The sequence below is a fragment of the Anguilla anguilla genome, chromosome 1, assembly GCF_013347855.1.
Source record: "Anguilla anguilla isolate fAngAng1 chromosome 1, fAngAng1.pri, whole genome shotgun sequence".
In the NCBI taxonomy this organism is placed as follows: Eukaryota; Metazoa; Chordata; class Actinopteri; order Anguilliformes; family Anguillidae; genus Anguilla; species Anguilla anguilla.
The window spans coordinates 61,945,048-61,954,633 of record NC_049201.1 but is presented as its reverse complement, the minus strand read 5'-3'; the positions used below and the strand labels follow the sequence as shown (position 1 = coordinate 61,954,633).

Genomic DNA, 9,586 nt, shown 5'->3' with positions numbered 1-9,586 from the left:
TGGCTCTTTGGTGAACCTTTCTGATACAGCAAACTGCAGCAATAGACAAATGTGTGGCTTGTAAAGCAAATGATGTATCCAAAACAAATAGTGTTGAATGAATTTTTGAAAAAGATGATCTTCACACAAATAAAGAAGAGCAACACAGTCAATCGATTGTAAACTCTGTATTCTAAAACACTTTTGCATTGATTAAAACAGTTTTGCTGAAATACAATATAAATTACAATTCTGTACATTATAATATAGGAAAACACTATGTTCAGATAAGGATGTATTTACAACTCCTCATGAAGGAGAGCAGCTTTGTCCTCTTCTTTAAAGTAAGGTCCTGGGTTTTCCTCTTATTTACTCAAAATTACAGCATTCATTTACTCCTCTGACATCCCATCAGATCCACAGCTCTTTACACCATAGTTATCCCTTTAAAAGTTACTTTTTCAAGCAGAGTGCAGATGACCCACTATCATTCAGTATACAAAACTATTATATATACATATTTTTCTCATTTCCTTGATATTGCCCCTTACTACGCATAATTTCATTCCTCCAAAAATATATATATATATTTAATATCTATATATTTGCATGAGTACCTTTACCGTAGATTTAAAACAAGAAGTCAGTCATTCAGTCAAGCACACATAATGACTTGCAGTCGCAGTAACACTGTTTCAGACATACTGACACACAGGCCAGTGAGTTGGTTGTTATATAAATGCCCCTAGGCATTACGTCATATGCAGATTGTGTGTCCTTGTTGGGGCAGCGTAATGTGGTCACAGGAAAGACACTATACCCACAGAACAGTGTTCCTGTCTCTCCACATTAACAGGGCAGTAAGGCATTATAATGGCTAGGCCGAAGATTATACTGGTTACTGCAGCAATGTGCAAATCGCATAGCAAACCCATAGGAGGCTTCTTGAACAAGCAAATGTAGTTCAACCCGACTGGGACACCAGGTTACCCTCTGTACCAAAGAAACACCATTTGGTCAGTGATGTCAACACATACCCACATCTCTCAAGGTAGAAGAGTATAGCATTCACTCGATAACTGGCTTGCAATTCCTGATTTACACAGGTGATAAATAGTTCACACGAGCTTGGCCTTGATTATTAACAGAAATATGGCACGAAGCTTTCCACACACTTACACAAATACACCCACACACAGTATTAACAAACTTGGGACAGTTTTAACAGCAGAAACTTGAGTTCTTTGGTGACTCATAATATTGATAATGAATTAAACCACCATCATAAATATTCACTTGTTAACAGCAGTGGTATATACTCAATCAAAAAATTTCCCCATGCGTTCATCTGTCTCACACCATAGTTTTTTCAGGAAGTACATTCTTTCCTCTGAAAGAACATAGTGATTCTGATTAAATATTCATGGCGACCAGCTTCATTAGTAGTGGCAGAAATGAAAAAACACAGCTGTTGTGAAAGCCACAGCTCCCTAGATGCTGGACACAAGTGGAACATAACATTAAAAAAAAGAAATAAAATATAAAAAACTGAATAAAACATTTTATGGCAGAAAAGTTTGAAAATTTGATATACAACACATTCAGTGACATAACCAGCTTTAAAAAAGCACTTATCAGGTTTATTAAGACAAAAAAGGGGGTGGGGGGTAATGGTTGAAGCTTGTATCCTGTAGGCGTAGAACCATGAAGCAGGACACACAAAATACATGGAGAAGCGTGGGGTCAAGTCCATCTGAGCTCAGCTGTTCCAGGATCGCCGGTGGTCTTGGGAGGTGTTTCGGGAGGCCTGCTGTTCCACCCTGCTCCTCCCCTTTTCATGGGTGAAACCCCTGCCCTGTTTTTCATGGGACCTGGAAGACCTTGAGGGGGCACTGTGGGGCTGGGGTCCTTTAGGGGGCTCTCTGGAGAGACGTGATGGTTTGACGAAGACGCCGTGGCCATCTGGACAGCGGAAGTACACCCGCCCCTGAACGGTGCCATTGTGTTTGCCTGGGAAGACAGGAAGTCATGTGACCCGACATTAGAAAAGGCAGAAAAGGTTCTAAACAAGATGTGTAGAAGAGAGAAGCTTCCTTCTGCAAAGTCCACAATGACCCAAGGTAATGCAGGTCACTTTGCAGGTAGTCAATCTCACTAGTATGTGCATCTCCTAGCTTTTTTACAACTACCTGAGTATCTCAGCTGACCAGTATAATCAGCATTATGATAAATTACTGAATTCACTTACCAGCTGGAACATCCAGTTGCACTCCCACCCAGATCCCCTCGGCGAACTCCACCCCTCCCACATAGTGCACCATCCCGCCCTTCTCCCCCACCCACACCCGCTCCCCGGGGGCCATCCAGTCTGGCAGCTGGGCCACGGGCGCGCCCTCGTCCCCGCTCGAGGAGTCCGTGGGGTGATCGGAGGCAGGGGATTGGTCAGGTGAGGCTGGGGATTGGTCCGGGGCGGCTGGGGGAGAGTGCGGCGGGGAGGGGGGCGGGGCGTTCCCCTGGCACTGCGCCTCCTGCGAGTTTGGCGGCACCGGCTCTTTGCCGTTGTGCATGTGGCAGGTGTGCGGTGCGCCCTGGTCCTCATGGCCTGAGAAAAGGCACCTTTTCCCAGACTGCCACCCCTCTTCCTTACAGTGGCCCAGGTCCCCGTCCTCAGCCCCATCCTCAGCACTCTTGAAGTCGGTGAACTCCTGACTGATGCTGAGGACGCACCCCCTGGGGAGCGGGCTGGACTGTCCGTCCTTCGGGTCGTCACTGTCGGAGCAGTTTGGGGTGCAGGCCGACGGAGGGGGAGGCGGCGAGGCGGTCTCGTACGGGCTGGGGGGTACGAGCGAGGCCTCCCCCCCTAAGGCACTTTTGGTTTGGAGCGAGCTCCTCCTGGCGGAGGGGGGGAGCTCGTGGAGGTCGGGGGGGTCGCGGTTGCAGGCGCTCAGCTGGTCCGAGCTGTCGCTGCCGGTGAAGATGACGTCTGAGAGCGTGGCGTTGGAGGCGCTGTGGGAGAAGTAGCCGCTGGTGCAGCTGCTGGCCGTGGGGCTCCGGGACACCTCCTTCTCAAAGACCCGCCCCCCGGCTACAGTTCCGGCCACAGCCAGCTCCGCCCTTCCACACGGGCCGCTCTCCCGCCCCTCCAGGGTGGCGTTGTACACCTCGAAATTGGCAAAGTCCTCTGGAACGTAAGGCTGGAGATTTGGGAACTCCTGTGAGTCCAGGCCAAATCCCAGCATGCTCGGCTGCCTCGGTGGAGTGCCCGCCTCAGGCTCTTCTTCCTCAGAGTCCTGGGCAAATGGGAAACGGTGAGACAAACAAGCAAGCAGTACCAACACAAAACTGCCCACTGCAGGAGAAAGATCAAAAGGTAAAAAGAGAGAACTGCGACATGATCACATACGCTGAACAGAGATTGTATACTGGACACACTGAATAGTTTTTGACTGATTCATATACAGTAGGAGAAACACCTCAATACACCCCAAACCCACCACCAGTTATCACAAGAAATGGGACTAATTCATATTGCTTGATTCACACATTAAATTATTTATAAAGCTGTTGACTTATTTTCAAAAGGATCACATTGAAACATTTTCAAATCAATCAGTCATCCAGATTCCGAAGAAAAAAGTAATAATTTTCTTAAATGTTCTTAAAGTGACAGGAGACTCGAAAATATGAAAAATTAGTTTTTAATTTAAAAGTGTTGACAAAATACCTTGAAACTGCTCTGCATTGTCATCAGTTTCGAGAATGAACTGAAAGATTTAAATGAGAGATGTCTGATAAATTGCTGTCCTTCATTGCTCATGAAATGGACACTAATAAAATGGTCAAAGAGGGTACAGGTCAGGATGATTTAAAAATTCCCAATGAAAACAGTGAGCCACTTCAGATGAAATTAATCAGTAACTAACCTTACCACCTCATATCAAACTTAAATGCTCACAAGCATGTTAATAGCCAATGAGAAGTCAAGACATGAATAGCCACTCCTTTATCTGATTATAAGTGGGGGGTGGGGTCAAAGGTCACCCAGTTGGAACAAGTAATCTACAGTACTTACCTTATTATTATTATATCTGTCCTTAACCAGACTGAGCAATTAGTCTCACATTGAAATAGGCTGTCTATTTCTCCCGCAATTTAACAGTTGCAATAATGATGACATGAAAAGAAGACAGTGGATTTAATTGAGAATGACTCAGATATAAATAGCTAAGAACACCTGCATTCACCAGCTCCAAAAATCTTTTCTATGCATGTCTGGATTTCACATGTGGGACATCCTGCAGTAAATCCCTATAACATAATAACTAACGACTGTAAAGCCTTGGTGTGTTCCACCGGTTGGGCCCGTTCTGTTGGCCACGGAGACGTCTGTGTGTGAAGGCAGCTGGCAGAGCCGGTGAAAGACACATGGAGGAATTAGTGGTTGAAGTTGGAACATGGTATTGTTATTGTACCGCTCGCAAAACCACTCATGGTATGCATGTAGGTGATACACATATAAACTAGGCCTAGAGGCATTTTCATTTGATTTATGATGTTATGAACAAATTAACACTGACAGTAGTCACAGTAATTATTTTTAAAGACCTTAAAAATGACTGGTATGATGAATAAATGAATAAAGGTAGTCATCTGTCCCACTTTTGTTTGGGACAGTAAATGACTGTGAACCAAGATTCAGACATTATATGGGACGGTATTTTGATTAACCTCTATGAACTGAGGTCACCAGTTAATGCTTTAAAATGAGCATGGGTCTGCTTAAATCCTTTCTGCCACCTCAAAACTGAGAAAGCCAGTAATAGGTGCTCTCTCTGTGTATGAACCTCCACCCCATCCGCTGGGCTCAGACTAGCACCTCAGACTCTGAAGTGTGTGTAATTAGCCTCCACTTACTTTCACTTCACAAACATTCGTGAACACACACCCTGAGCTGGGCAGAGAAGGATGGCCCCGCCTACTGAGTCTGGCTCCTGCCGAGGTTTCTTCCTAAACTTTTTCCAGCGGTTTTTTCCTTGCAACTGCCTCTAATTAGCTCTGTGGGGGCTTAGGCCAGGGTAAACTGTGGAGTGTATTGTGGCAAATCCTTTATAACGTGCCATAGAATTAACATTTGACTGACTGTACTGATGGGAAATCCAGGGTGTGCAGCCATAGCACTGGAGGTCTGAACCCCATGGGCAGCTGGCACAGGCTTATTTCAGGCATCCAGTCAGCCAGTGTATGCAGTAATGGCTGGCAGTGAGTGAGGGGTACTGCACTGACTGGAACCCCCAGCAGACACAGTCGGCACCGATACTCAGGATTTGATTGCAGACTGTGGGGTTCACCGCAGCACCAATGATTACTGCTTTAGCTGGACATGCCACTTATTCACCCCTTTCCTTTAATAAGAGTTTTAAGAGCTGAACATGAATCCAAACAAAGTGAGAAGCTTACACAGGGCGACATGCGTGAGTCTGTGCACCGCATGCCGTCATGCTGCAGGGGCAGGGATCCAGTAGCATTAGCGCTGCTCGCCGTAAGTCTGAACTCTGAGAAGCCCTGGCACATCTCCCCACCGTGCCCCCCCTGCTGCTGACAGCCAGGGCGTGAGGGCGGGGCAGCCCGGGCCCTAATGAGCCAGTCGGGTGTGAGCTGCAGGTGCGGTGTGAGGCTGGGAGGCGTGTCCGCGCGGGGGGCTGGGGACTTACGGGCGTGTGTCGGTGTGTGTGTCTGAGCTCTGAGCCTAGACTGAGCTGCCCGCCGCCGCTGCCGCTGTGGCCCTCACTTCCCGCCCGCGGGCGTCGCCAGGGGCAGTGAGGGGCCAGCGCATTGCGTTCCGCAAACGGGCGCATGCTCTGCTGTGGGGTCAAGACACACAACAAACAGCGGCAAACATCACACACGCGCAGAGCAGGCAGTGGTCAGAGTTAATGGGCTATCAAACATGGTTAAATGCACACAGGTGTCTGTAGTCTTCATGCGGTTAGCAGCAAATGGCAAGTAATGCAAACAGCTACAAAATGAGAAACATATTGCGCACACACACACGCGCGCACGCGCGTACGCACACACACACACATGGACACACGCACACAGCTGACAAGTTTCATTTTAAAAATGGCCACAAATTCACTAATTCCTACAACAGACCCACATACAATTGCTCCAGGAAAACACCTGCATATGCTGTACCATATATTTTCTCAAAATGTGTATATGTCTGCTTGAGGACGAGCCAGTGTCTGGAGTTATTTTATGTTTAGTTCTAGTGTGTATTTTTGTCAGTCCCAGACAGTCTTGTGTGCAATGAAAGATATTTTAGATACTTATCGAAGTTTCTGACAACTTGCCAGCTTTACAATCGTGGCTCTTGAGGATTTTAGAGTTTATGGTCTATAGCAGGGGTTGTACTTTCTTGCTTTAGACCACAGACCACCAAATACCCCATTTAAAAGCTGGCAGTTCTACAGAAACATCTTTAAGTGAGCAAAATATCTGCCAACACAGACACAAATGGTCTGGGCCAACCATAACAACACAAAAAAAAGAAACAATATTTTTTAAAGTCCAGAAAATGAACTATACCTTTAACTTAACTATTTTCTAGTTTCAAACTGTCAGTCATTTGGCCATAGCTAGCCAAGCCATTTTTAAATGCATCTGAACTGATGAAACACTGCTGTTATTGCATCGCTGCAGATTAGGTTACAGAGGAAGCAGACTGACAGGCTAATGGGAGTTATGCTGCCTCCAACATAGCGTAGCTAACCATTAGCCAACATACACAGCCTCTTCACTTTATTTTATTGGTTTAAACAGGGCAGTGGTCCTTATTCCACTATTATTGCACCAGGAGATTTACTATAAATCCTGTGGCTGTGGGAACAATTTGAACCTGTTTTTAAATGCACAATATGTCTGTTTCCATAGGTCAAATCCCAAATTTTGTCTACATTTCTGTGACCGTAGCAGAGACCCCACAGTGAATACGAGAGCACAGAAGAGTAAAGGTTATATACAGGAAATATTTTTTGTGAATATGCAGCCATTCATGTTATGTTTTCTTTGCGTGTTCTTACAATACAGCACATTCTCATACACTGGTCATTCATGCTCATGCAACCTAGATCATGCCAGCCCAGTTCAGTTCACAGGCATCCTTTTGTCCAGAAGATTATGTGAGTGGAGCAAGAGGTGTTCTTTCATGTTTAAAGCTGGGCTAAGCCAAGATAACTAGCAATCATCAGCTGGTTTCATAATATGGGGTTACAGTTCAATGTTTTCAGGTTCACTTATGCTGGAGGAAACTGGGTGTGTGTACACAGACTGACATAAGTACAGACCTAGAAAGTAAAAGGCCACACAACAAGAAGAGATAGAAGAGTGAGGGGGAAAAGAGGGGGGGGGGGAAGAGTGGGACAGATAGATAAGAAAATGGACAGAAGCACTGGGACAGGGAGAGCGAGATAATGGAGAGAAAGAGGCGGAGGAGCGGGAGCGATAGAGCCGCAGACGCTACCTCTTGCCCCAGGAGCGGTCGGGCCTCCAGCGATCGCCGGCACTTGTGCTCCTCCTTCACCGGCATCAGGGCCTTGAGGAACTTGGGCGGCTGGGGGGACAGGGCCTTGAAGGGGCTGGAGTTGAAGAACGTGGGGCTCTCTGGGACCAAGCCTGCGGGGACAGCACCGGCTTGGTTTGGCTCCTAAAACGTTGCCCTTGTGTCTGGGACTTCAGTTTGGCGAGCTCAGGGTTAAGTTGTTACTTGCATTAATTCACTGGGTTTGGTTTCCCACTGCCAGATTTCCACCGAATCACAATTTGTAAAGAAAAGCCATGCGGTCCGGGAACAATCCTGGAGAAAGCTCATCCTAAAAGTACCTAAAACACTACTGAATGGTCTGGACAGCAGGTCTTACCAGGATACTCCTTGCTCTTGAGGGGTGAGTCCCTGGGGAGGGTGGAGCACAGTGCGCCATCTTGTAAACTGCAGTTGGCGATGTCTGGCTGACTCTCAGAATGCCCCTGCCATTCAAACGAGAACAGCCCCTCAGAGAAGGCACACAACCACAGCACGATGACAAGGCCTACAGCCAAAATGTATGCGCTTGCTACAAACGTGTCAAAGCACAATTTCTGGGGACTTTTAGACTGGGTGTGCAGCTAAAGTGCTGATCCAGCGTATATAAGTATAACTGGCCTAGGCACTGCCCAGGGAGGGAGGATTCTGGTAAGCTGGGTATTCCTGTGCTCATTGAGCAACAACACCCCCTCTGGTCAATCGCAAAAGGACGGTCTGACTGTGCTAGATGGGCAGAATGCTCGGTGCAAACGGCTATGCAGCTGCGAGGCTGGACTGTAGGAGTGAAAGTATGAGGTGACTGGATAGCTGCACTTTGGGCAACACGCCTGTGAGTTCACAGCCTACTAAACTGGGCTTTACATCATGGGGTACTGAAAACAAATAATACCTTGAAATCTTCATCTTCACACCCTGTTAAGTCCGTTTTACTGCATGACACCTGAAACACAACAACCAGGCTAAGTTACAAAAAGGCCCCCACAGCAGAGAGAATGCTTGGAACGGTTCGATCAGAAAGTATTACCTGGCACTTCTTCATCATTTTAAATTTGCATGAACCAATTAAACTAGTGATGACCAGAGACTAACAACAAAAGTTTTGTAGAAACATTTTTTAAGTTTATCAGCAAGCTACCTAACTTTGTGGCATCAGATTTTTAGTAAAGGCGTGACCACAAACTTATTTTCCAGACATCAATAGCTTGCTAACCTAGATAGCTAGCTGCCCAATTGCCTGACTGGCAACCTAGATCCCACTCCTGAGGCAGTCCCCAGCATGTTCCCATACCTGGGACTGACTACTATAAGCTCACAGATACGCAGCTGAATCACTAATAACCTGCTAGTCATCGGTTTGTTTAAGTGTCAGTAATATCGTCAAAGAGGGCTGTTTTCTGAATTCTTCTCCATGTTCTGAAGAGTCCATTTAATGAGCTGTCCAATGAACTTGTGAATATTCATTACAGAAGAAAAATGCCCCTCAGGTCTACCACTCAGAAATTATTTATTTTACATGAAATGGTTATTTCCCGTTTATAAAGTTGGAAAAACGGAAGTACATTTTATGGCTAACACACTTTAAAAATAAGGGACTGCACGGGGTGTTTGAAGGTTTTACAGGGCTATAGAAGCACTACAAACAGTAAGCTATATTTACTCTAATGATAACTGCCTCAAAATCTCTTATAATGACAGACAACACCTGTGTCAAGTAGCTGATCAGAACTCACTTCTCCTAAGATCGCAGTATCCCCACTGTATTCACTCAATGCAGTATCTGCATATATGTGATATTTTAGGTTTAAGTTTAGCAAGGTGTGGGAAGATCAGTTAAGATAGTCAGGGCATGACAGGGCAGCTCATCCTATGTGAACAGCTCTGATCTCCTGTTAAGGGGATGCAGTACTGGAGGGGAGGGTCTGGATAATTACATGCTGAACGTTGGGCGTGCTGATGCTCCTCCGGATGTGTCTTCCTTTGGCAGAGAGAGCTTCCTTCACCGTTACCGCCTGTAGACACAGACAC

The 9,586-nt window shown here is 46.2% G+C and overlaps 1 protein-coding gene across 8 annotated transcripts in view; it reads right to left on the bottom strand.

The window, feature by feature from the left end:
- Positions 1–152: 152 nt before the first annotated feature.
- Positions 153–9,586, bottom strand: part of kif13a (kinesin family member 13A) — a 79,119-nt gene continuing 69,685 nt past the window's right edge. For 2 of the 8 annotated variants that reach the window (XM_035421179.1, XM_035421189.1), the window contains 7 exons: positions 9,493–9,570; positions 8,451–8,501; positions 7,899–8,004; positions 7,502–7,653; positions 5,691–5,840; positions 2,228–3,269; positions 153–1,989 (listed from right to left, as the gene is read on the bottom strand). In XM_035421179.1, coding sequence (XP_035277070.1) covers positions 1,739–1,989; positions 2,228–3,269; positions 5,691–5,840; positions 7,502–7,653; positions 7,899–8,004; positions 8,451–8,501; positions 9,493–9,570 — 1,830 coding nt within the window. In that variant the 3' untranslated portion in view covers positions 153–1,738. Of the gene's footprint in view, positions 1,990–2,227; positions 5,841–7,501; positions 7,654–7,898; positions 8,005–8,450; positions 8,502–9,492; positions 9,571–9,586 lie in introns of those variants that run through there. The other 6 variants (XM_035421199.1, XM_035421208.1, XM_035421183.1 and 3 more) reach the window with 5 other exon arrangements.